Source organism: Erinaceus europaeus, chromosome 13 (genome assembly GCF_950295315.1).
Source record: "Erinaceus europaeus chromosome 13, mEriEur2.1, whole genome shotgun sequence".
NCBI lineage: Eukaryota > Metazoa > Chordata > Mammalia > Eulipotyphla > Erinaceidae > Erinaceus > Erinaceus europaeus.
In genome coordinates, this window is record NC_080174.1 from 58,991,504 (window position 1) to 59,018,771 (window position 27,268).

The 27,268-nt window shown below is 41.3% G+C and overlaps 1 protein-coding gene across 1 annotated transcript; it reads left to right on the plus strand.

Annotated features, from left to right (window-relative positions):
- The first annotated feature begins 432 nt into the window (after positions 1-432).
- On the plus strand, positions 433-27,268 carry LOC103111995 (cytochrome P450 4A11-like). Its single transcript, XM_007521350.3, has 12 exons — positions 433-727; positions 6,674-6,815; positions 8,937-8,981; positions 10,110-10,237; positions 11,685-11,809; positions 12,443-12,597; positions 13,040-13,146; positions 13,231-13,421; positions 13,517-13,650; positions 24,169-24,233; positions 24,377-24,453; positions 26,847-27,268. The coding sequence occupies exons 1-12, from the start codon at positions 533-535 to the stop codon at positions 27,013-27,015; spliced, it is 1,533 nt and encodes a 510-aa protein (XP_007521412.1). The 5' UTR covers positions 433-532; the 3' UTR covers positions 27,016-27,268.

The window sequence follows — 27,268 nt, forward strand, 5'->3', positions numbered from 1 at the left end:
AAAGAAAAAGCAATCACTGACCTGGGGTGTGGGGATTGAGGAAACAAATGTGAGTGGTTTATGTAGTTCTGACCTTATATTTGGACAGGATGCAGGATTTAGAGGAAAATGATGAGATTTGAGGTAGGCTGAGAAAATGGGTGATAGTAGTAAGAGATTAGCTGGTATGGTTCTGGTGAGGAAGGAATGGAACCCACTGAAACAGAGACTTGTAAGGAATTCTCCCTAAAATTACTGTTTTCCTGTCTAAATTATGAGCTTTGGACTTGACATTACTATAGGTGAAGGATCATTGAGCTATATGAGAAGGGGAAACTGGGAGTGTGTGCTTGTGGGAGTTATCACTGTCAGCTGAGAAAACTTTTCATTATTTTCCAAAGTAGATTCTCCACAATTAATCACTTCCAATCTTGCAGCCACTGGTGATTCTCCTCCAAAGGTGGGTGGGGCAATCCTTCCTTGAGGGAGGATTGATTTAAGCTGGAGAGATCAGAGGCAGTGAGGGACATTGAGCCTTCAGAAGCTGAGCACCATGGCTGAGTCTGTGCTGATTGTCTCCAGATCTCTGGGCAGCATCTCTGGGTTTCTGCAAGTGGCCTCCCTGCTTGGCCTGGTTCTGCTGCTGCTCCAGGCAGCCCAGCTCTACCTGAAGAGACAGAGGCTCCTCAAAGCTGTACAGCAATTCCCGTCCCCTCCCTCTCACTGGCTCTATGGACACTCCAGGGAGGTAGGAAGGAGCTGGGTTGGAATGGGAAAGGAGGGAGGGAGGGCTCTCAGAGGGTGGTCATGGTACAGGTTTCAAAGAGGCCTGACTCCTCTTCTTTCAGAGAAGGGGACAATAAGATTATCAGTAGAGCAGAACCAGAGATAAGTATTGGAAACAGGCAAAGTCCTATTAAGGCTGACACAATACCTCTTTCTCTTTTCCTTCCTAGTCTCCTCCTTGACCCCAAGTTACTCACTGCTTTCCCTTCTTGCCTATGTGTTCTAGCTTTAGGTCTGTAACCATACTACACCCCCAACTTGGAATGGCTTTTCTGTCCTACAGCCATCTGAAAAAGTCCATCCTGAAGAAGCAGTGGTTCTTGGTGAGGTGGGCTGCCAGCATGGCCGGGGGCTAGAATTCAGATGGAAGCAGCAAAGGACTTTATGCCACACAGAGAAATTCACAAGATGATGACAGGCTGTAGGAAGTCACAATTTCTCTTTAATTTTTTTTATTTATAAAAAGGGTTAAGCGCACATGGCACAAAGCACAAGGACCAGTGTAAGGATCCCGGTTAGAACTCCCCACCTGCTGGAGAGTTGCTTCACAGGTGGTGAAGCAGGTCTGCAGGTGTCTAATTTTCTCTCCCCCTCTCTGTCTTTCCCTCCTCTCTCCATTTCTCTCTGTCCTATCCAACAATGACGATAGTCAAAAAAATATATCCATTTGTCTGTAAATTTAAGACAAACAAAACAACAACAAAAGCCCCCCCCCACAATACCTGCTTAAGGTAAGATATATTGCCAAATAAATGGTTTATGTAAATTCTGTGACTTAAGAAAGTTTTACAGCATGTACACAGCCCCAACAGTGGGACAGGACCTGTTCTAGGTCAACTTTTGTACAAATACTTAAATCTCCATAGAAAAAGCCAGGTCATAAGAAACAATACTGAATTTATTTATTTATTTATTTATTTATTTATTTATTTCATCAGAGCACTGCTCAGTTCTGGCTTATGCTGGGAATTGAACCTTGGACTTTGGAACCTCAGTCATGAGAGTCTGTTTGCATAATCATATGCTATTTACCCCTGCCCACAATACTGAACTCACTTATTTTAATTTTTATTAGCAATTTACAAAATTACAAAATAACAGGGGGTACCACTCCACACTGTTCCTATCACCAGAGTTCTTTGTTCCCATTCCCTCCATCAGAAACTGACAGTCATTATCCCAAGGTCACAGATATGGGTTGACTATTATCTCTATAACCATCTGTCTATCTATATGTATATATTTTCCCTTTTTTTTTCTTCCTATGGTCCTTTCTTCTCTTCCTTTTTAAGTCACAGCTATACCTATTACTACTTCTGAATGTCTTTCCTTTTTTTTTTTTTTTTCTTCTACTTTCTCTGGGTCCTGATGGAATTGGGTTTCAGAGACCTCTGGTCATATTCCCCTAACACTCTTCCCTCCTCTGGGAATATAGACCAAAATTCTTTTTGGGATGCAGAAGGTAGGAGGTCTGGATTCTGTAATTGCTTCTCTGCTGGACATGGGTGTTGGCAGGTCAATCCATACCTCCAGCCTGTTTCTATCTTTCCCTTGTGGGGTAGGGCTCTGTAGAGGTGAGGTTCCAGGACACATTGATGAAGTCATCTGCTCAGGGAGTTTGGGGTGGAATCATAGTAACATCTGCTACTTGGTGTCTGAAAGGCAGTAAGTTATGAGGCAGGACAAAATGTTTAATAAGTAGGAGCCAGAAAGTAGGAATAGATCAGATGAGAATAGGGAGTTTAGAGTCGTAAGAAGCTAGGAAGTCTATTTTAGGTATGTTCCCAGAGACCCACGATTTTAGTGATTTTTGCCTGAGCTTGTTAACATGAAAATGAGCTAAAAATATTGTATGGGAAGATGGTGTCAGAGTTGAGAATAGGGCTAGAAATCTGGATTAGGACAGAGAATAGCTCCCAAACTTGAAGAAAGTATATAAATACAATTAACTGTTAACCCTACCAATCTGACCCAGGGCCCATGTCTATTCACATTTAGCACAGGAGCCTATATAGCCTCTAAGCCCCTGTCAGTCAGTGTTTGCAGTCCACAGTCACATCTGGGAAAATTCTAGGCTGTACTCATTTCATGACTAGTCTTCCTCGAGTGGCAGAGTAGGATGACCCAGCCTCCCTTCGGAGAGTGGGGCAATCCCTATCATTGCTAGGGCAAGGTCCTAGAGAGGCCCTTGAAAGAACTTATAGTGACATTCCTGATGGAAGTAACGAGTGATGGCGGAGAGAGGTGTCTGTCACAGAGGCCCATGGTATTTAGAGGAGAGTCCTAGGTGATAGGGTGGCTTGGTAGTAATGGTAGTCAAAGAGGCTACTATTAAGTAACCAGTCTCTTGCCCGTATCTAGCTTTTTTAGTCCTTTTTTAAAAATTATTTTTATTAGTGATTTAATAATGATCAACAAGATTGTGGTGTAAGAGGGGGTACAATTCCATACAATTCCCACTACCAGAGTTCCATATCCCATCCCCTCCATTGGAAGGTTCCCTATTCTTTATCCCTCTGGGAGTATGGACCAAAGATCTTTATGGGGTGTAGAAGGTGGGAGGTCTAGCTTCTGTGATTGCTTCTCCACAGGACATGGGCATTAGCAGGTCTAGCCATACCTCCAGCCTGTTTCTATCTTTCCCTACTGGGGCAGGGCCTTGGGGATGTGGGGTTCTAGGACATATTGGTGAGGTCGTCTGCCCAGAGAAGTCAGGTTGGCATCATGGAACTTGGTGGCTGAAAAGCGTTAAGATATAAGAGAAAAAAATGTTTAATAATTAGAACCTAACAGTAAGAATATAGCAGATGAAATTTGGGGTCTCCATTTTGGAAGAAGCTAGGAAGTCTGTTTTAGGTATATTCCAAGGGGCCTGTGACTTTACTAATTTTTGACTGAGCCCACCAGCTACATGAAAGTGGGCTAGGAGTATTGTCTGGGAAGATGGTGTCAGAGTTGTGGATAGGACTAGAAAGCTGAATAAGGGCAGAAAGATGCTCCCAAATATGGGAAAATTGCATAAATACCATTAACTGTAAACCTCGTCGATCTGATCTCAGGCCCATGTCTATTCAGATTTAGCACAGCAGTCTGTGTAACCTCTGCATCCTTGTCAGTCTGAGCTTGCATTCTGTGGTCATAGCTAGGATCATTCTAGGCTGCACTTATTTCAGGACCAGTCTTCCTCAAGTGGTAGAGTATGTTGACCCAGCCTCCCTCTGGAGAGTAGGGCAATTTCTACCACTGTTGTTCTACATTGAGGGTAATGCCCTATAGAGGCTCACAAGAGGGTGTATGATGTTTCTGATTGAGATGACCAGTAATGATAGAGAGAGGGCATCTGTTAGAGGTCTAGGCCCATCATATTTATATGGGAGTCCAAGGATTCACTGACTAGGGCCTTGGATGATGGGATGGCCTCTTAGTGACCAAAAGCGTCATCATTAAAGTTTGCCGGTCTCTTGCCATTATCCAGCTGTTGTAGTCCTTACTTTATCTGGCACAGTTGGACCTAGAGTGATTGAGGGAAGTGAAATAGGGAATAGGTGAGGAGAGTATCTAGGTATAAGTAGAAAATATTTGATTAAATACCTTATGGTGCCTTTTTTTTTTTTTTTTTAGATCTTTCTACTTGCTTGTTGCACTTATTGAGTCATTGTAGACTATTGTGCCATTTGACTTTGCATTTTCCCCCAACTTATGGATACATGCGTACAAGTGCCCTATCTCATGGGCACTGATCTTTATCTAGGTTCTGTAAATCTGTTAGAAAGTAAGCCACTGGAAATGAAACTAAGGAGAGCGATGAGCTAGAAAATGCCTCACATGAGTATTGGGGCTGGTTAAGATCCCACGCCTGGCATCTCTGGACACAGTCTGAAGTGGAACATGTAGAGGTGGCACTGGTTGCATTGATTTGATTGCGATCAGCAGATGCAGGATCAGATGGTATGAATTAAGAGAAACATGAAGGAAAATGGGAAAGCCCCAGAGGTTCCAGGACTGGGAGAAATATGGGTTTTATAAACAATGAGGAAGATTCCTTGCTGTCTTAGGTTAAAAAAGGCAATCGATAATTAAAAAAATTAATTAATTAATTAATTCCCTTTTTTTGCCCTTGTTGTTTTATTGTTGTAGTTATTATTGATGTCATTGTTGTTGGACAGGACAGAGAGAAATTGAGAGAGGCAGGTAAGACAGAGGGGGGAGAGAAAGATAGACACCTGCAGACCTGCTTCACTGCCTATGAAGCTACTCCCCTGCAGGCAGGGAGCCGGGGCCTTGAACTAGGAGCTCGAACCAGCATCCTTATGCTGGTCCTTGCTTTGCGCCAAGTGCACTTAACCCACTGAGCTACTGCCCAACTCCCTAATAGATAATTTTTATTATAACCAAGTTATTTGGGAAATTGATTTATTTTGAAAAATCCCATGGTTAAGATTTACTGTACTATACAAGACCTTACCATGATTTGTGTCATTTAATACTATTTACAAATAACTATATCTTTTAAAAAATATTTATTTATTCCCTTTTGTTGCCCTTGCTGTATTTTTATTATTGTAGTTATTATTGTTGTTGTTGGATTGGACAGAGAGAAATGGAGAGATCAGAGGAAGACAGGGAGGGGGGAGAGAAAGACAGACACCTACAGACCTGCTTCACCACCTGTGAAGTGACTCCCCTGCAGGTGGGGAGCTGGGGGCTCGAACCGGGACCCTTACTCTGGTCCTTGTGCTTTGCGCCATGTGTGCTTAACCTGCTGTGCTACCGACCAACTCCCAAATAACTATATCTTATATACTGACAAGACAGGTTACTTCTGTTCTCCTTGGTCTAAGATTATAGGTGATTTAATATTTCAAAAAATTTACTATTAGAAATGCATTAACAATTTGAGCCCAATGTTAAAATTCAGTTAGTTTACTCATTTGAAGCCTTAAATGCTTAGATTGAAGGAATATATACTCAGAACTGAGGTCTATGCTCAAGACAATCTGTTTCCCCTCTCATATTGATTAAATAGTGATTTATAAGGCTATAGGTTAATAGGAGAATATATTAACATAATTCCTTCTACCTAATGTCTGTGTCCCTCCCCTCAGGCCCCTTAAAATGGAGCTGGAAATCTACCCTTTTCCCCTGCCAGGGTTTTTGTTTGTTTGTTTATTTTTTTACTTTGGTGCAATATTCCAAACTCAGTCAAATTCTACTTTGTGTTTCCCTTTCTGTTCTTCTTTCTCAACTTCTGTTTATGAGTGGGATCATTCCATACATATCTTTCTCTTTCTGGCTTATCTCACTTAACATAATTCCTTCTAACTTCATCCAAGATGGGTTGAAGAAGGTTGATACATTATTCTTAGTAGCTGTGTAGTATTCCATTGTGTATATATACCACAATTTTCTCAGCCACTCATCTGTTGTTGAACACCTGGGTTATTTCTAGGTTTTGGCTATTATGAGTTATACTGCTATGAACATAGGTATACACATATCTTTTTGGATGGATGTTTGACTGCATAGGATATATCCCTAGGAGAGGAATTATTGAGTCATATAGAAAGCCCATTTCTAGCCTTGTGAATGTTCTCCAGTCTGTTTTTCACAGGGGTTGGACCAATTTACATTCCCCCCAGCAGTTCCTTTGTCCCCACAACCCTTCCAAGCATTTGTTGTTTTTGGTTTCTAATGTATGACATTCTCACAGGGGTGAGCTGGGATCTCATTGTTGTCTTCATTTGCACTTTTCTGTGTAGTCCCTTCTTTATCTGACAAGCCTGAATACTGAACTCTTATTTCTGCAGCTAGATCCAGAAATATCTCCCTATGACCATCAAGTCATTTACTTAAAACCAAAAGGGGAACTAGCAGATTTTTAATTGATTTGTCTTTCCCTTGGTGACAGTTTGAAGAGAATCAGGAGCTGCCACAGATACTGAAATGGGCAGAGAAGTTCCCATGTGCCTTTCCTCGTTGGATGTGGGGGACCAACGTCCATGTCATAGTTTATGATCCTGACTACATAAAAGCGATTCTGATGAAACCAGGTGAGAGCATAGCCTGCGCCCTCATAGGAGCAGGTCTGTCCTGGCCTGTGAGACTCCAGAAAATAGCAGCAGTTCAGCCATTATTCCTGACTTTCTACCAACATCCTCCCCAGGTCACCGGTCAGTCTAGTCAATAATATTTACTTAAGTGAGTGCTTAAATAGCTGTGTGAGAACAGATTTATTTTTTATCTCCTCTTCCACCTCCTCCTTTTCATTCTTATTCTTCATCTTCCTTTTTAGGCATTTTTTTATTGGGGGGTATTAATGGTTTGCAGTAAATAGTTGTTCATACATGTGTAAAATTTCTCAGTTTTCTGCAAAACTCTCTCATCCCCAGCCTAGGTCCTCCTCTGCCGTTTTGCACCAGGACTTGAAATTTCCGTCTTCCCCCTGAGTCCTTTACTTCAGTGCATACACCATTCTCTCTCCTGCTTTCTCTCTCCCTTTCTCTCTCTCACTCTCTCTCTCCATCTCTCTCTCTCTTTAACCCATGGAGTATGTTGGAAAGATACTGGTATTTTGGTGGTGAGTATGGCATGGTACATACTTTGTATAGAGGTGTGAAATTGTACTTCTGAAACACATACAGTCTTATAAACCAGTGCCACCTCAAAAACAGAGGCTTAAAAAATTACCATAGGGCTTAAAGATAATAGGCTGACTTGGTTTTAAAAAGATTTATTATTGATGATTTAACAATGGTTTACAAAATTATATTTCAGTAGTATGATTCATACTCATGCCTGGTGTGTATAAATCACCACATCCTTTATCAAACTAGCTTTTTGTCTTCTCTACCTGTGGCATGTCCTCAGGCCTGGCATGGCTATGCCACCATAAACTATAGGATAAAGCGCCATAATTGTCTGACTTCTTCACTGGCACTGAGACAGAGCCTAAGCTCCAGTAAATTTACCATCCTAATTTACTTCTATTGCTGGAAAACTAAGTCTGATTCCCACAGTGACTATCAGGGGGCCAATGGGAAGCAACTTGAGACAGACTGTTAGCAGACCAGTATCAGGAAGGGTTGGCAGCCCATCGTGTGGAGCCCAGCTGTTTCCAGGGGCACATACTTTGTTTGGTCTCCTCTAGTTTCTTTTTTTAAAAAATTCTTTAATTTAATTTTTTATTTATAAAAAGGAAACGTTAACAAAACCATAGGATAAGAGGGGTATAACTCCACACAATTCCCACCACCAGAACTCCATATCCCATTCCCTTCTCTGACAGTTTTCCTATTCTTTAACCCTCTGGGAATATAAATCCAAGGCCATTGTGGGATGCAGAAAGTGGAATGTAATTGCTTCCCCACTGAACATGGGTGTTGACAGGTCAATTCATACTCCCAGCCTGCCTCTCTTTCCCTAGTGGAGCAGGATTCTGGGGAAGCAGAGCTCCAGGACACATTGTCTGTTCAGGCGAGTCTGGTTCGCATCATGCTAGTGTCTGGAACCTGGTGGCTGGGAAAAGGACCAGAAAGCTGGATCAGGGAAGAGAGTAGCTCCCAAATATGGGAAAGGTGTATAGATATTGTTGACACTAAACCCCATTGATTTGATGTGATTTGGGGCCCATATTGAGCTTTGGAGCCTATGTGATCTCTGCATCCCTGTAGATCCAAGCTCACATTCTGTGGTCATGGGTAGGAGCATTCCAAGCTACCCCAATATCGACCCATCTTCCTCAGGTGTAGCATAGAGTATGTTGTCCATCCTCCCTTTGGAGGATGTGATATTCTCTACCGCTGTTGATCCCAGTTGAGGGCAAGGTCCTATGGGGGCACACAAAGAGGTCTATTGTGTTGTTCCTGATAGAGATGACTGGTAACATTGGGGTGAGGGATTTATTCGAGGTCTAGGCCCATCATATCTGTTTGGGAATCTCAAGACTCCCCGAATAGGGCCCCAGGGTAGCCTTTTTCTTTAAGGGCCACTGTCTCATGTGGAAAATATTGTGATAACTGGGTTATTGTTGCTTGCCATCTGGGCTCCAGCCATGACTGACAACGACCTGTCACCTCTGGCCCTGTGCTGCTGCAGCATCTGCAAAATAGCCTTCAAGTGCACCCTGCTGAGGGTCTCCTCTAGTTTCTGCAATGACCTCCTTTTCCTTTCAGAACCAAAGCCTTCTGCTGTCCGCAAAGTCCTTGATCCCTGGAGTGGTAAGTATATCTGCTTAAGACTGGGTTCACTTACCGCTTTGGTGTTTCTGCCCTCATCTCTGAATTGAAACTCCTTTTGTTTTTTCTTTTAAAACCTTACCCACTTGAAATGGTGGTAAGAGTATTCTAGAAGATCAGTTTCTTCCACATCACTTTTCAACCTCTCCAAGATTCATAGTCTGGATTTTATATAATTCCTTCTGTGACCTGTCTCCTTACAAAATTTCCATCTTTAATAATAACATCCTATGTATAAGTTAAGTTGGGAAATTCACATCCCCTAAATGTACTGGCTGTTTCATGAAGGAGAGAACGCATGATGCCAGAATATGCTATTTTTGCACATAGACTGCTTCAAGCTAAAGGCAAGTAGGGCCACAAAGTCTTGGGAAGAACTTTTTACCCACACACTTAAAATACTTGAAAGAGTTTAGTTAGAGTTATTCCAGGTAGTTGGTTATCACTGGGGTAAATGCTGATGAATATATTTAAAGGTGACAGAATGTGGATAATTGGTAAAGGCTGTGTGATCAGATTACTAATTGAAGTCATTGTTTTTGGACGGCAGAGCTAACAGTCGCTGGGTAAACATTTGATTTTCTCATTTCCTATGAATTGATTTCCTTCACTTTTAGTTCTAGGGCACTGGCCTTTTGCTTTATATATAAAGGCACATCACCTCATAGTGTTTGTTTTAGCATCTGCTATGTCTATGTAAATCCATCTAAGGATATGCTTAAAATGTTTTTATTTCTCCTGTTGTCTGTCTGATGTTCACTTAATAATTTTCCACTCAGAAAACTCTTGTGGGAGGGCTGAATGACAGCTCACTGCATAGGGTGTGTCCTTTGCCATGTGGCTCACAACACCAGGAAAAGCTCCAATGCTGTGGTGATTCTCCTCCCCATTTGAAGAAATAAAAAGGAATGAAAAAGATAACCTGGGTGTAGAGAAAGCACTCACCTGACATTCTCAGCTTACTTAAAAAATACATATATGGAAGGAAAGAGGAAAATTTTTACTTTTCAACACCTACCATGCCCATTCTGACAACCTTTCCTTCCCAAGTTGCCCCCAGCCATTCCTCTGACACCTTGTATCTTGTACAAACACATATCTGTGATCCAGGGACTGGTTTGATCCTGTTGGATGGAAAGACTTGGTTTGAGCACCGGCGGATGCTGACCCCAGCCTTCCATCATGAAATCCTGAAGCCCTACGTGGGGATCATGGTCGACTCTACGCGAGTGATGCTGGTATGTTTGATCCTCCTGCACTGCACACTGCTATGCACAGAGCAACTCAGACTCCGCTCCAGACATGTATTCCTTAGACAAGTCTTAGACACAACTACCTTGAGTAGCATGTCCAAGATTCTTTTTTTTTTTTTTTTTTTTTTAGTTTTTATTTATAAAAAGGAAACACTGACAAAAACCATAGGATAAGAGGGATACAACTCCACACAATTCCCACCAGAACTCCATATCTCATCCCCTCCCCTGATAGCTTTCCTATTCTTTATCCCTTTGGGAATATGGGCCCAGGGTCATTACGGGATGCAGAAGGTGGAAGGTCTGGCTTCTGTAATTGTTTCCTCGCTGAACATGGGCATTGGCAGGTTGCTCCATACTCCCAGCCTGTCTCTCTCTTTCCCTAGTGGGGCAGGGCTCTGGGGAAGCAAGGCTCCAGGACACATTGGTGGGGTCGTCTGCCCAGGGAAGGCTGGTTGGCATCATGTTAGCATCTGGAACCTGGTTGCTGCAAAAATAGTTAACATATAAAGCCAAACAAATTGTTGATTAATCATGAACCTAAAGACTGGAAAATTTCATATGAAGAGTTGGGGGGGGGTGTCTCCATTTTGTAGATAGTTAGTAGTCTTATTTTAGGTATATTCCAAAGAGCCCATGCCTATACTAGTTTTTTTTTTTTTCCTGAGCCTAACATCTGATATGCAGGTGGATCTAAGTTATTGTCTGGGGAGATGATGTCATGGCTGGAAAAGGGACCAAAAATATGGATCAGGGGAAGAGAGTAGCTCTAATTTGGAAAGTAAAGGCACATGTGATATAAAATTAATAGTGATCTAGATATTACCTGGCTGACATGGACTTGAAAATTGAAATCTAAGAACTACATTTCTCAGGAACATCTGCATGGTCTGTAGGACCTAACACAGAAGAAGCCGACCTTCACATAGGCTGGTCAGAAGTCACCTTGTAAATTTGGATTGGCCAGCTATGGGCAACTAGAGTGGGAACTGCAAAAGCTTTAAGTTAATTCTATGTTTCCTGATTTGCTCTATTTACTCACATTGTCTATGGCTATGCCACTGGATTCAGGGGGGTGATTTCTGAGATGTTTTAACCCTATTTCTCTTTAATCTTGGTGCCAATAAGAATTCTCAGTTTGAATTCTCTAATTCCAATACCATACTAGTTAGTCATAGAATCTCTCTCTCCTACCTCTCCACTCCCTGTTTCACTTGACTAAACCATACTAAATTTACCCCTTCCCCTCATCCATGTCCCAACCTTATCTGCTGACTAATTCTCACTGCCACATGACCTGGCATGTTCTACCCCCTTCTGTGGCTATCTGACTTTATCTGGAGCTGCTTATGACTCCATATGGGAGACAGAAAAGGAATAACCTACAAGAGACCTTCTGAGTGAAAGGAGTCACATTTCCCTCACTCTACAGGACAAATGGGAGGAATTCATCAGTCAGAACACCTCTCTGGAGATCTTCAGACATGTCTCTTTAATGACCCTAGATGTCATCATGAAGTGCGCCTTCAGCTACCAGGGCAGCGTCCAGACAGACAGGTCAGTGATGGGCTTCAATTGTGTGTCCTTATTCTAACTGAGAGGTGTGGACCTGAGAAGCAGATAGGGTAGCTGAGAAACAGAGAAGCACAAAGCAACATTAAAGCACTATACTCAGAACAAAGTTACATTTCACTTCAGAACAAAACTTGTTCTAGATCCCTAATTCTGGTATAGAAGGAACTCTGGCTGTTCATGCCACTGAGGGAGTACCATTTATGACACCAAATGGGAGATCTATAAATAATAAAGCTGTGCTCCTTTGCTTTGTCTCTTTTGATCCGAAATTCAAAGGACAAAGATCCTGAGGGAACAATGAAATTGTTCAAGCAAAAGGCCAAGCGGTAATTAAGCAAAAAACAAAAAAACAAACAAAAACCACCAGCAGCAAAACAAACCAAAACCAAAACAACAACAAAAAACAAAACCCAAACAAACAAAACAACCAAGATAAGACAAAACAAAATGAATCAAAAACACAAACCGAAAACTGTGGTTCCAAGGGGGTATAAGCAGAAATAACAAAGCTTTCTTGCTGTCTGTCTCTTGTGCTTGAGGAAAGCTCCTAGAGTCCCACTCCTCCCCCAGGTCAGAGCTTGTCCTCTCTAGTCTCTTCTCTATCTTTTCCTTCAGACACTCCCAATCCTATGTCCATGCCACTGAGGACTTGAAGAAACTATTTTCCTCCCGAATAAAGAATGCTTTGTATGACAGCAACATCATCTATGGGCTGACACCCGAAGGCCGCAGGAACTCCCGTGCCTGCCAGATAGTCCACGAATACACAGGTTGGATTTGCCCCTGCTCCCCTCCTGCATCAGGCACATCCAAAGGGTCTGGTCCTCATGCCTCAGACAGAGCTGGGAGCTTGCAGATTCCTTAGGAATGGTGGCAGGCCGTGTGGGGAATGTCTCTCATGCAGGAGGTCAGAACCAAGGTGTTGGGGCACAGGATATTTGCAGGAATGAACATGTATCACCTTGTTGGTGATGGTTGAATGAGACCATCCCCATAGCATCCAGGGGGCTCCATGGGCGGAGCTCTTGAGGGGAGACAAGACCTATAACAAGATGGTGCTGGAGCCCTCAGTTGATGTGCACACCCACTCCCACACTCATCCCCACCCACCTGCACCCAGATTGCAGCTTGGGGACAATCTGGGCTACTGTGGTTGCTGCATCTGGGCAGCCAGTGTTCTCAGCTCTGCCTGGGTCCACTGTTCTGGGACAGACCAAGTGATCCGGCTGAGGAAGGCTCAACTGCAGAAGGAGGGAGAGCTGGAGAAGGTCAGACAGAAGAGGCACCTGGATTTCCTGGACATCCTCCTCTTTGCCAGAGTGAGTGTGTGATAGAGAAACTGAGGCTTTGTCCAGATGCTCTAAGGAAGGGGCAAACCCTTTGCTGTCACTGTCCTTCCCCAGATGGAGAATGGGAGTAGTTTGTCTGACAAGGAACTCCGTGCAGAGGTGGACACATTCATGTTTGGGGGTCATGACACCACAGCCAGTGGCATCTCCTGGGTTCTGTATGCTCTGGCTTCCCACCCTGAGCATCAGCAGAGGTGCCGGGAGGAGATCCAGAGCCTCCTGGGGGATGGTGCCTCCATCACCTGGTGAGTGTCCCAGCCATGTGGAGCCCTGCCTGCCTAGGGGAGGAGCCCCTGGTGTGCCCATGCCCTTCCTGCCCTCATGATGGGCTTTGTTTCAGGGACCACTTGGACCAGATGCCCTACACCACCATGTGCATCAAGGAGGCACTGAGACTCTACCCTCCAGTACCACGCATCAGCAGGGAGCTCAGCAAGCCCATTATCTTTCCTGATGGACGCTCTTTACCAGCAGGTGAATATTTCAACTCATTAATTTTTAATAGTAAATACTTATTCATTTATTTTTATTTGAGAGAGAGAGACAGACAGACAGAGAGAGAGAGAGGAGCTTGGCTGTTGGTGTTGTTGTGGACTGAACCTGGAACTTTGGATCTTCAGGCATGAAAGTCTTTTGCATAACCATTGTGCTGTTTCCCTAACCCTCATTCATTTCTTAAGTACACCCCCCCCCCTTAGCACACAGACTATCAGGAAGTTATATATTTGTTGGCAGGCTTGACTGTGTGTAGGTTTTGCTTCTCCTTCAGGAAAAGTAATACCTGCTTGTGGTGAGGAAGAGGTAAGTCTAATGTATGACATGTTGAACTCAGCAAAGGCTCAAAAACAAATGATGTTCTCTAAATATCACCTCAGAATTATAGATCTAATTATTTTTTTCCCTTACATGAAAGGACTGGATGAGGTCAAACATGAACCAGAGGGAGATGTGCTTCTGTTTATAGGGTTCCAGCCTAATGAAGGAGAACATAGAATCCATGGCTATCAGCCAGATTTTCCATTTGATGGCCATATTTGACATCCAGGTAGATTTCGAGGTCACCACTTGGATCACTTCTCCGCTGGGTCTGAATCCTGACCTCATTGCATCCTATTGCCCAGTCATGGGAGAGTCATGTCTCAGGTGTCTCATTTGAACAAAGGATGTATGAGTGCTCCATGAGGATTAATGTGAGGGCTGAAGTAATTGTTACATATTTCCTTTTTTTTTTTTTTTTTTTTTTTATTTAAGAAAGGATTAGTGAACAAAAGCATAAGGTAGGAGGGGTACAACTCCACACAATTCCCAACACCCAATCCCCATAACCCACCCCCTCCCCTGATAGCTTTCCCATTCTCTATCCCTCTGGGAGCATGGACCCAGGGTCGTTGAGGGATGCAGAAGGTAGAAGGTCTGGCTTCTGTAATTGCTTCCCCGCTGAACATGGGCGTTGACTGGTCGGTCCATATCCCCAGTCTGCCTCTCTCTTTCCCTAGTAGGGTGTGACTCTGGGGAAGCTGAGCTCCAGGACACATTGGTGGGGTCTTCAATCCAGGGAAGCCTAGCCAGCATCCTGGTGGCATCTGGAACCTGGTGATTGAAAACAGAGTTAACATATGAAGCCAAACAATTTGTTGAGCAATCATGGATCCCAAGCTTGGAATAGTGGAGAGGAAGTGTTAGGGAGGTACTCACTGCAAACTCTAGTGTAGTCCTGCTTTCAGGTATATATTTTGCAGTAGTTTATGGATACGTGTGCACATAAGCTCTCTCTCACAGAAACTGGTGTATATCTAGGTTATGGGACTTTGTTAGAAAGTGAACTACCTGAGATGAAATTAGAGTGTACTATTAAAGGAAAGGTCTCACCTGAGTAATGAAGCTGAAGGGTTGTCATTCCACACGTGAAGTCTCTGGATACATTCTGAGGTGAAGCATGTTGAGGTAGCAATCGTTGCTTTGGTTAGGTTGTGATCGGCAGATGCAATGTTATTTGGTTTGGATTGGGAGATGCATACGGGAAAGTGGGCCCTATCCAAGGGTTCCAGGACTGGGGGAAGTAGGGGCTCTATAGTGAAGATGTGAGGTTCCTGCTGTCTTAGGGTTCAAAAAGACACTCAATAGTTAATATTATCATCACATTATTTGTTAATTGTTACATATTTCCTAAAGGATCATGGATGCAATTATTTAACCAGAGTTGCTCCAAAAAGTAAGCTTCTGATCTTTTTCAGATTTCTTTTTTTTAAAGCAAATTTTATTGAGGAAGCCTTAGTTTGTAATTTGTAGATATACAGAATTATAATTTGTGGGTGGAGGAGGCAGTATAATAGTTATGTAAACAGATTCTCATGCCTAAGGACATAGGTTCCAGTTCAGTTCCCCTCTTCCCACCCAACTTACCATAAGCCAGAGCTGAGCAATGCTCTGGTATAAAAAATAATAACAATAAATAAATAAAATAATAAAAAGTAAACAGAATTATAATTTGTCACTATGAGATATATTACATTCTGACCACCATAAAATGTCAAGTTTCCATTCATATTCATAACATTGACCCTTTTTATATATGTTTTAAAATTTTCTTTATTGGGATATTAATGGTTTACAGTCAATAGTAAAATACAATAGTTTGTACATGCATAACATTTTCACATAACAATACAACTAGATCCTCCTCTGCCATCATGTTTCAGGACCTGAACCCTCCCCACTACCTCAGACTCTTTTACTTTGGTGCAGTACACCAACTCTAGTCCAGGTTTTTAGACTGGACTAAGCCTTCCTTTCTGATCTTGTTTTTCTTGCAGCGTTCAACTTCTGCCTATGAGTGAGATCGTCCCGTACTCATCCTTTTGTTTCTAATTTATCTTACTTAACATGCTATCTTCAAGCTCCATCCAAGATGGGGAAAAATAAAAGGTGAATTCACCATGAACCTGAGATCTTGGAGCCTAAGGAATAAGAGTCTTTTTGCATAATCATTATGCCATCTACCACTGTTCACATTTCTCAGTTTTCCACATAACAATTCAATGACCCTCTAGGTCCTACTCTGCCATCATGTTCTAGGATGTGACCCCCCCTCCCCCGAGTCCTTTGCTTTGGTACAATACACCAGACCCAGTCCAAGCTCTGCTTTGTATTTATTGTTCAACTTGTTTTTAAAATTTGGATTCATGTTATTGATGATGTCTTTAAAATTTAGATGTAAAAGTGTTCTACCAATATTTTACTCTAAGTATTTGGTAGTTTTTGGTCTAACATCCAAGGAGTGTTGAAATTCACTACAATTACTGTGTTGCTGTTAATATATTGCTGTAGCTCTTTCAGTAGATGTTTGATGTACTTAGATGACTTCTCATTGGGTACATAGATGTTAATAATTGTTAAGACCTCTTGATTGATTAACCCTCTGAGCATTAAGTAATGTCCATCTCTATCTCTTAAAATTTTACTTGTTTTAAGGCCTATTGTGTAAGATTGAGAATAGCTGTTCCTGACCTTTTGTTGTGGTTCATTGGCATATATGGTAGCTTTTCATGCTTTCACTTTGAGTCTGTGTTTGTCTTGTTGAGTTAGGTGGGATTCCTGCAGACAACATATGGTTGGGTTGTGTTTTATGAGAGATCTCCCTACTCTGTGCCTTTTAATGGGTGAATTCAGGCCATTGACATTTATTGATATTATAGAATGAAGATATTTTAATGCCATTATTCTAAAATTTTAGTGTTCTGATATATGGCATGTTTATGATGATGTGATTGTTTATAAGAGACCTTTCAGAACTTCTTGCAGGGCAGGCTTGGTGATAGTTGATTCCTTCCACTGTTGCTTGGCTGAGAAGGTTTTTATGCATCCATCTAGTTTGAATGACAGTCTAACTGGACATAGTAGTCTTGGTTGCAAGCCTTTTTCATTGAGCACTTAATATATATTTTTCCATTCTCTTCTGGCCTTTAGTGTTTGTGTGAAGAAATCTGTGGCAATCTTATGGGTTTTCCTCTGTAGGTGACTCTTTGTTTTTCTCTTGCAGCATTCAAAATGCTTTCCCTATCCATATTCCTTTTCATTCTAAATATGATATGTCTTGGTCTTTAAGCCTGGGTTAATTCTGTTTGGGACCCTCTGGGTTTCTTGAATCTTTATGTCTTTTGTATTGTCCACAGTAGGGAAGTTCTCAGCTATTATGTACTGTAGAATACTTTCTTTCCCTCCCTCTCTTTCTTCCTCTGGTAAGCCAATAATAAGTATATTATTTATTTTGAAGTCATCCCATATGTCTCTGTTGTTGTTTTCAGTATCTCTTAATCTCTTTTTGAGATCTCTTACTTCTTTCTTAGTTTTCTCAAATTCATCCTCAATCTTGCAAATTCTGTTCTCTGCCTCATGTATTCTGTTCTCTCTCCCCTCTTTTTTTTCTGTAGCTCAGCTATTTTGTTACCCTATTATGATAGTGTATTAGCTTGTTCAGTTAGTTGTGCTCTTAGCTCAGCTATTTCAGCTTTCAGTTCTCCAATTACCTCAAGATAGTGTTTTCTTTTGAAGTCTCATTTGCTGTTTCCGCACTTCTGATGATATTATTTTCAAACTATTTCTTACTCCTATGACTACTAGCTCAATTAATGTTTGGATCTTTTAAAATTTTTTTAAAATTTATTTTATAAAGGAGACATTAACAAACCATAGGATAAGAAGGGTACAACTCCACACAATTCCCACCACCAGATCTCCTTTTCCCATCCCCTCCCCTGAGAGCTTTCCTATGCTTTATCCCTCTGGGAGTATGGACCCAAGGTCATTGTGGGATGTAGAAGATGGAATGTTTGGATCTTGTCCTCAAAATCCTTTGGGGGAGTTTTATCTGAACTTCTATCCTGTTTTAATTCTCCAATGTTTCTTCTTGGTTTAACCATTGTGTATGGTGTCTTATGAGGTTCCTCTCTCAGTACCATTCAATCCACTAATCACACTTGCCTTATTGACTTGTGTCTGACCAGGGAGAGCAGAGGGACACAGCTACTGCTACTCTGTGCTGGTTATTGATGGCCAGCAGGTTGTGCTATTGTGATCTCTAGATTTCTCCTGCTCGTATGATCTGTGGTGGGTGGGATGGGCTGGGGGGGATGGTTGCTTTGGTCTCTATTGTGATCACAAATGTTCATTTATATGTTGTGTCCTTGCATTAAATTCAGAAGTCTAAATACCTCCTGAGTCAAAGATTGAGAGGATTTAAGCCCCTCTTTTCTTCAAGCACTTAGAACAACCTTCATTGCTAGCTGCACTTAATGTGAAATCACCAAAATGGCGCAGCTCAGCACCTTGCCATCCAGAGCTCTGACCTGACTTCACTGTTCCTTGACTCCTGCCCCTTTTTGCCCCAACCACATGCAAGCACTCACCTGAGGCTCCAGAACTTTCAGCTGTAGATTATAACTTCAGTTGGGTCTCTTGTTGGATTTATTTATTTAAAATGTTACTTATAAAAAGGAAACACTGACAAAAACCATAGGATAAGAGGGATACAACTCCACACAATTCCCACCACCAGAACTCCATATCCCATCCCCTCCCCTGATAGCTTTCCTATTCTTTATTCCTCTGGGAGTATGGGCCCAGGATCATTTTGGGGTGCAGAAGGTGGAAGGTCTGGCTTCTGTAATTGCTTCCTCGCTGAAAATGGGCATTGGCAGGTTTCTCCATACTCCCAGCCTGTCTCTCTCTTTCCCTAGTGGGGCAGGGCTCTGGGGAAGCAAGGCTCCAGGACACATTGGTGGGGTTGTCTGCCCAGGGAAGGCTGGTTGGCTTCATGTTAGCATCTGGAACCTGGTTGCTGCAAAAATAGTTAACATATAAAGCCAAACAAATTGTTGATTAATCATGAACCTAAAGACTGGAAAATTTCATATGAAGAGTTGGGGGGGGGTGTCTCCATTTTGTAGATAGTTAGTAGTCTTATTTTAGGTATATTCCAAAGAGCCCATGCCTATACTAGTTTTTTTTTTTTTTTTCCTGGGCCTGACATCTGATATGCAGGTGGATCTAAGTTATTGTCTGGGGAGATGATGTCATGGCTGGAAAAAGGACCAGAAATCTGGATCAGGGAAGAGTAGTTCCCAAATATGGGAAAGGTGTATAAATATTGTTGACTATAAACCCCATCCATCTGATGTGATATGGGGCTCATATTCAGCTTAGGAGCCTATGTGACTGCTGCATCCCTATAGATCTGAGCTCACATTCTGTGGTCATGAGTAGTTGTTTTGGGAGGAGAGATGAATCGATTCCTGTTATTCTATGGCCATCCCTCCTGAAGTCTGCATTAGAACTGCCAGGCAGTAGTGAAGAGGGAGCTGGGCCACCACAACAGGCCAGGGGCAATAGAGGGGAGGAGGTATGCATGGTGTGTGTGTGTGGGAGGATTTGGAAAGGGGCTGCAAGAAGGGGTGCAATGCACAAGGCTGTGGAGCATGTGCCCCCTTTTTATACATTTATCTCAAGTCCCTTTATCCTCTTGTATTCTTCAATTATTTTCTCTACCTCACAGTTTCTGTTGCCTTGTTCATTTGCTTTGATTATTTAAAAATACTTTTTCATGAGTTATTTTGTTTTATAAGCTAGTTACATACCTCACCAATATAAATGTTAGGACACCTCAAGCACCACCTAAGTGTCTTCTGTCCTTACCCCTTTACAGGTCCCTTCCTGCTTCCCCCTTAGTGATCCCAGATTTGCAGACATAGGCTAATGCTTTATGTATGTTTTAATTCTTTATGTATGTCCCTTAAGTTCTACATATAAGTGAGATATTTCGGTATTTGTTATTTTCCTTATGGCTTATTTCATTTAGTATGATCCCCTAAATTTGTATCTCTGTTGTAGCCAAGGTAAAAATTCATCTTATTGAAGATGAGTACCATTCCATAGTGTTAATATGTAACTTCCTTTTAAAAAAATTTCTTTATTGGGAGATTAATGTTTTCCAGCCACAGTAAATACAACAGTTTGTACATGCATAACATTTCTCAGTTTTCCACATAACAATACAACCCCTACTACGTCCTCTGTCATCCTTTTCCAGGACCTGTACTCTCCCCTTCACTCACCCTAGAGTCTTTTACTTTGGTGCAATACACCAACTCCAGTCCAGGTTCTACTTGTGTTTTCTCTTCTGATGTTGTTTTTAAACTTATGCCTGTAAGTGAGATCATCACATATGCATCCTTATGTTTCTAACTTATTTCACTTAACATGATTTCTTCAAGCTCCATACAAGATGGGCTGAAAACAGTGAAATCAACATTTTTATAGATTCCACTGTGTACATATACCACAACTTGCTCAGCCACTCATCTGTTGTTGGAAACCTGGGTTGCTTCCAGGTTTTGGCTATCACAAATTGTGCTGTGATGAACATGGGTATACACAAATCTTATCAGATGGGTGTGTTGGGTTCCTTAGGATATATCCCCACAAGAGGAATTGTGGGATCCCATGGTAGGGATCCGTTTCTAGCCTTCTGAGAGTTCTCCAGATTGCTCTCCACAGAGGTTGGGCCAATCTACATTGCCACCATCAGTGCAGGAAGGTTGCTTTGACTCCACAACCTCTCCAGCATTTGTTGCTGCTACCTTTTCTGATGTATGACATTCTCACAGGCGTTAAAGGGCATCTCATTGTTAGTCTTTATTTGCATTTATCTTACAATAAATTTTTAGGAGCATTTTTTCATGTGTTTCTCAGCCTTTTGGATCTCTTCTGTGGTGAATATTCTGTTCATGTCCACTCCCCATTTTTGGATGGGGTCATTTGTTTTCTTGTTGTTAATGTTGGCAAGCTTTTTATATATTTTGGTTATTAAACTCTTGTCTGATGTGTGGCATATAAAGATCTCCTCCCATTCTGTGAGAGGCCTCTTTGTATGGGTTTTGGCTTCTTTTGCTGTGCAGAAGCTTTGTGATTTGATGTAGTCCCATTGGTTTATTCTTGCCTTAGTCTTCTTTGTCAATGGATTCAGGGGGTTTATAGTCAACAATATTTATACCCCTTTCCCATATTAGGGTGCTACTACTCTCTTCCCTGACCCAGCTTTCTGTTCCTTTTCCAGCCATGACATCATCTCCCCAGACAATGACTTGGATCCACCTACATATCAGGCTCAGGGAAAAAAAAAAAAAAAAAAACTAGTATAGCCACAGGCCCTTTGGAATATAACTAAAATATACCTACTAGCTATCTACAAAGTGGAAGACCCCCCCCCCCCCAACTCTTCATCTGTCCTATTACATCCTTTAGGCCCATGATTGTTCAACAATTTGTTTGGCTTTGTATGTTAACCCTCTTTTTAGCCACCAGGTTCCAGATGCTAGCATGATGCCAACCAGACTTCCCTGGACAGATAGCTCTACAAATGTGTCCTGGAGCTCTGTTTCCCCAGAGCCCCACCCTACTAGGGAAAGAGAGAGGCAGACTGGGAGTATGGATCAACCTGTCAACATTCATGTTCAGTGGGGAGTCAGTTACTGAAGCCAGACCTTCCACCTTCTGCATCCCACAATGAGCTTGGGTCCATATTAATAGGAAAGCTATTAGGGGAGGGGATGGGATACAGAGTTTTGGTGGTGAATTGTGTGGAGTTGCACCCCTCTTATCCTATGGTTTTGTCAATGTTTACTTTTTATAAATAAAAAAAATTATGCTGAAAAGAGTTCTGCCAACATTTTTCTCTAAGTATCTGATAGATTCTGGTAACATCTAAGTCCAAAAATATACAAATACAAAATACATAATGCAAAAATAATACAAAATACAAAAATATAATACATAATACAAAAATACTTTTGTATTTGGTGAAATATAGTGTTTCAGTTTCATTCTTCTGTATGTTTCTAGCCATTTTTCCCAACCCCATTTGTTGAAGAGACTCCCCTTTCCTCATTTAATAGTCTGGGCAGCTTTGTCAAAGATTCGATGTCTATAGGTATAGGGGCTTGTCTATAGGTATAGGGGCTTATTTCTGGGCTGTCAATTCTATTCCACTGGTCACTGTGTCTATTCATGTTCCAGGACCAAGCAGTTTTGATGACAATGGCCCTATAATACAATTTGAGATCTGGGAGTGTGATGCCTCCGGTTCTGTTCTTTCCTCTCAACAGTGTTTTGGCAATTCTAGGTCTTTTCTGGTTTCAGATAAACATTTGTAGCATTTGTTCTATTCTTAAAAATGTGGTTAGGATCTAGATGGGGATAGCATTAAATTTATAGCTGGCTCTGGGTAGTATATTCATTTTGATGATGTTAATTCTTCCAACCCATGAACATGGAATATCTTTCTACTTCTTTGTGTCTTTTTCAATTTCCTTCAGTAGTGACTCACAATTTTTAGTATACAAGTCTTTCATTTCTTTGGTTAGGTTTACTCTTTGATATTTTATTGTTTCTGTTGCTATAGTAAGAGGAACTGATTTCTGGATTTCATCTTCTTCTAACTTAGTATTTGTATAAAGGAATGGCACTGACTTCCTGTATTGCCTCATGATTTCCAAAAGCTTCCTGCTGGATTCTTTAGTTTGTTCTATGTATACTATCATGTCATCTGCAAATAGGGAGAGTTTGACTTCTTCTCTTCCAATCTGTATCCCTTTAGTTCCTTGTTCCTGCCTGACTGCTATGGCAAGAACTTCCAACACTATGTTGAATAGTACTGGTGATAGTGGGAAGCCCTGTCTAGTACCTGATTTGAGGGGAAATGCTTCCAGTTTTTCACCATTTAATATGATGTTGGCTGTAGGTTTGCTATATATAGACTTCACTATCTTGAGGAATTTTTCATCTATTCACATTTTTTGTAGTGTTTTGATCATAAAGGGATTTTAACTGGGTTTTGTCAGAGGCTTTCTCTGCATCTATTGATATAACCATGTGGTTTTGGTCTTGCATTTATTGATGTGGTGGATTGCGTTGATTGATTTCATATATTAAACCAACCTGCATCCCTGGGATAAACCCCACTTGGTCATGATGAACAGTCTTTTTAATATACTGCTGTATCCAGTTGGCTAGAATTTTGTTCAGTGTTTTAGCGTCTATGTTCATCAGAGATATTGGTCTGTAGTTTTCTTTTTTGGTTGTGTCCCTGTCTGCTTTTGGTATCAGAGTGATGTTGGCTTCATAGAACCTGGAAAGGAATTTTCCAGTGTCTTCAATCTTCTGGAAGACTTTTAAAAGTAGAGGTATTAGTTCTTCTTTGAAGGTTTTGTAGAATTCATTTGTAAAACCATCTGGTCCAGGACTTTTAATTTTGGGAAGGTTTTTGATAACTGTTTCAATTTCTTTGGCTGTGATGGGCCTTTTCATATTATCTATTTCCTCTTTATTTAATTTTGGAAGTTTTTAGGTATTTAGGAGCTCATCCTTTTTTTCCAGGTTCTCTAGATTGGTGGCATATAGTTGTTCATAGAAGCCTAATATGTAACTTTCTTGTCCACTCATTTTTATTGGATATTTGGTTTGTTTCCCAACAACCTTGGCTATTTTAAATAGAACTGCAATGAACACAAAGGTACTGATGTCTTTTCAGATTAGCATTTTTGGAGGCAGCTATGTTTACCACTATACCACCAAACACACCTCAGATTAGTTAGATTAGATCAGTTTTTGTATTCCTCAAATAGATACCCATTAGAGGAGTTGCTTGGCCCAATGGTAGTTCTGTTTTCTAATTTTTAAAGAATTTCCATCCTATCTTTCATAGAAAATCTCTAATTATTCTTGCTGTTTTCATCCTTCATTATGGCTATCCTTTCTGAATCTGTGCATATGTGCTTTGCCATGTTACCCTACATCTCTTGCAACAGGTTCATTCTATACACAAATTGGCTATCACTGTGACCTCCAAGGCATTTGTGCATGCCTAGTGCTGGTGTACAGACCAAAATCAACCCCATAAATATTGTTGGTTTTCTCTTTTTTTTTTTTCTTATCCCACAGACATGACACTTCTTCTCTCCTTCTATGCCTTGCACCATGATCCGAAGTTGTGGCCAAACCCAGAGGTATGATGTTGATGGCCCTGGAAGGTGGGTATGTGTGATCTTTCCTGACTAACTCTTCCTGCTAACACCTGAGATTCCTGTTCCTTTTGGTTTGGAAGAATGGCTGGACACTACTTCTCCTTACCATGTTGATCTCTGTGCAGGTTTATGATCCTTTTCGGTTTGCACCTGGTTCTTCTCAACACAACTATGCTTTCCTGCCCTTCTCAGCAGGCTCAAGGTGAGGCAACAATTACTTGAGTGGTTGGGAAGATCTCTGGGTACATGCCATCATGATCCCTGAGATCTCCCACTCATGTACTGGTGCTTATAATTAGGGTTCTACCTGTTTTTTTTTTTGTAAAAGTGGCATTTTTTAAAATAGAATTTGTTTATTCATGAGAACAATAGGAAGAGAGAAAGAACCATACATCAATCTAGTACATACACTGCTCTTTTTGGTTTGAACTCAGGACCTCATGGTTGAGAATTCAACGTGGCACCAGAAAAATATGACATTTGAGACCATTGGTCTTTCTCAGTAGACACCCATAATTCAGTTGCAGTAGCTGTTCTGAAGGTTGGTGTAGTCTGGCATTTTCCATACTTTGAGTGTACTATTCACACTTAGATTTTAAGGGATACCTTAATGTTGGGTATTTGTTTATTTTCAGATATTTAAGTGATCAGTCAAACTAAAAGTCGTTTTCCCTCTTCCTACATTTCAGTCCACTCCAGTCTACATAATTAACTTCTGAATCTCCAAGAAATAACATGGATGTTTGCAAATTTTGAGGATTTCCACCCACCTCCCTTTTACTAAATGTTTAAATCATTTACATGAAAGTTTGCAGTAACATTTAGAGAAAAAATTTTGCCTTTTCTATTTTTTCAATATATACTAACACAGCTTTGATGAAATCAATGTTCACATATAAATTTGACCATTTCTTAGTAGCCAACATTTTTTTCCTTGGTTAGAAGCATCTTTATTTGTAGTAAATATATAAGGAAATGGAGGTTTATGCAAATTATATTGACTTCCTCAAGTTGACTGACATGTCAGGCTAAGCCTAAACTTTGTGTTTGTAAGTATCCATGCCCTCTGACTGTTACCTGGAAGCCCAAATTCTTTTTAAATGGTTGCTTAAAACCTCTTTTAATTTAATGTCAAAATTCTTCATGTGAAGTGGGTTTTACCTGCTGTCATCATACAGTGTACATAGTCCAACAGTTGCAAAACAAAAAACAAGGGCAACCAACTATTTTGAAACAAAAACAAATATTTGTCATATGACATGGTGTATTATAGGCTCCAGGTTTTTATTTCCTCTTAGATACTGGTAGCAAATCATATGACTGGCATTAGAGGACAAGGGAGCACTAGGAATCCTCAGTTATCCTTTATCTGATTCCTTTCTATTTAAAAAATTCAATTCAATTAACTTTATTTCAACATTAAAGTATGCACTACTCCTGTCTCTGTGTGTCAAGTCCTATTCTAGGAGATGGATAGCTTCCCTACTTCCAAAGGTTGACAGTCAACAAATACTTCATAGTTTACAGTCAACAAAATACCCCTGCAGAATAGTCTTTCTTTTACTCATTCATTTGTGGGAAGGTTGATGGATGTTCATGTTCTTGGCACTGTGCTGGGAACTAGATGTTTATGTACGCTTTCATAAAACACCAATGTTGACTTAGGGTCCAGGGAATTGGAGGTTTGGCTGTGGAGGGAGTAAGGACAGGCTTCATTGGATTAGCTCTGGGAATGTAACAGAGATGAGGGAAGTCTTCCAGTGATTTCAGTATGAGCTGAACAGGAAGTGCAGCTTCACAGCGAAGAGGTGAGAGAGGCAACACCCCATAGAGGGGTTGATGCCAGCTGAGGCATTAACACATGTCCTGCTTGTGGTGGAGGCCACAGTGGGGCCTGAGATGGCTCCTGATGACTTCCATCTAGAAGGAGGAGAGGTAGGAGACAGAAACTTAGAGGTAATATGCAGGTGAAGAGAGAGGGACCATAAGAAAGGTTACTTCTATAACAAGACTAAAAGGCTATAGCAGCTGGCTTACTGAGAGATGGAAGAGGTAGGAATTTGTACCACAGTTGGTGGGAGACAGATGACAGACTGAGCCTCATTAATCTGTTGGTTCCATAAAGCCTACCTGTTACGATTCTCACTTTTTTAATACAGTCCTGTCAGCTCTCTAAGGATCAGGTTACTTGTGTCTCTCTCTTGATGCTGATGGCTTCAGAATGACTTTGAGGTCCACCAGGCCCTGATCTGACACTATATGGTGAAATCAGCAAACTGTAGGGAGGAAAATTAACAGTTAACTTGTTTTACTGATTTCATTGATTTGACTCTGACTTAGGTCACTAACTGTCCTGGAAGGATTTAGGTTTGCTGAGAGAAGGATGAGTTAGCATCTAGTCCTGAAAGAGAGCTAACCTCTGTTACAATTCAAACCACCACCTAGGTTAGGGGTGTGATCTATAGGGAGGGACATGGGGCTAGATCACAGGAAGGATACTCTCAGTGTTATTCCAAGAGACATTTCCTGTCAAGTGCTGCCTACCTCAGGATGAGGTTGAGACCACTTCTCATTTCATTCTCCCTCCTGTCCCAGGAACTGCATCGGGAAGCAGTTTGCCATGAAGGAGATAAAGGTGGCCGTGGCACTGATTTTGCTCCGCTTTGAGTTGTCACCGGATCCCTCTAGAGTTCCAATTCTTGGTGCAAATATTACACTGATGTCAAAAAATGGGATCCACCTGCATCTCAGGAAGCTCTTGTAACCATTGTGAGGACAAAAATGTTCTCTGAAAGCCTGCCATCCCGTCCTGCCACCTTCTCTTGTCTCTTGCCTCTCTCTGCCTACTTACTGCATTCTTACTGCTTTTTTCTTTTCTGCTTGCCTGTTCAGCATTAGTTTTCTCTGCTTTTTAAATAAATTACTATAGACTCAAGTTCATAATATTACCATTTAAGAGTCATAAATCTGAATGTGTTATACTGGTCACAACCCAAAATTGCAGAAGACTGAATAGA

What these genes read in the sequence shown, in the direction of transcription:
- LOC103111995 (XM_007521350.3), top strand. Translation starts at nt 533, where the DNA reads ATGGCTGAGTCTGTGCTGATTGTCTCCAGATCTCTGGGCAGCATCTCT. An exon ending in GGCAGCGTCCAGACAGACAG is followed by an intron (nt 11,810 to 12,442) that starts GTCAGTGATGGG and finishes CTTTTCCTTCAG; the next exon opens with ACACTCCCAATCCTATGTCC. An exon ending in TGGACGCTCTTTACCAGCAG is followed by an intron (nt 13,651 to 24,168) that starts GTGAATATTTCA and finishes CTTATCCCACAG; the next exon opens with ACATGACACTTCTTCTCTCC.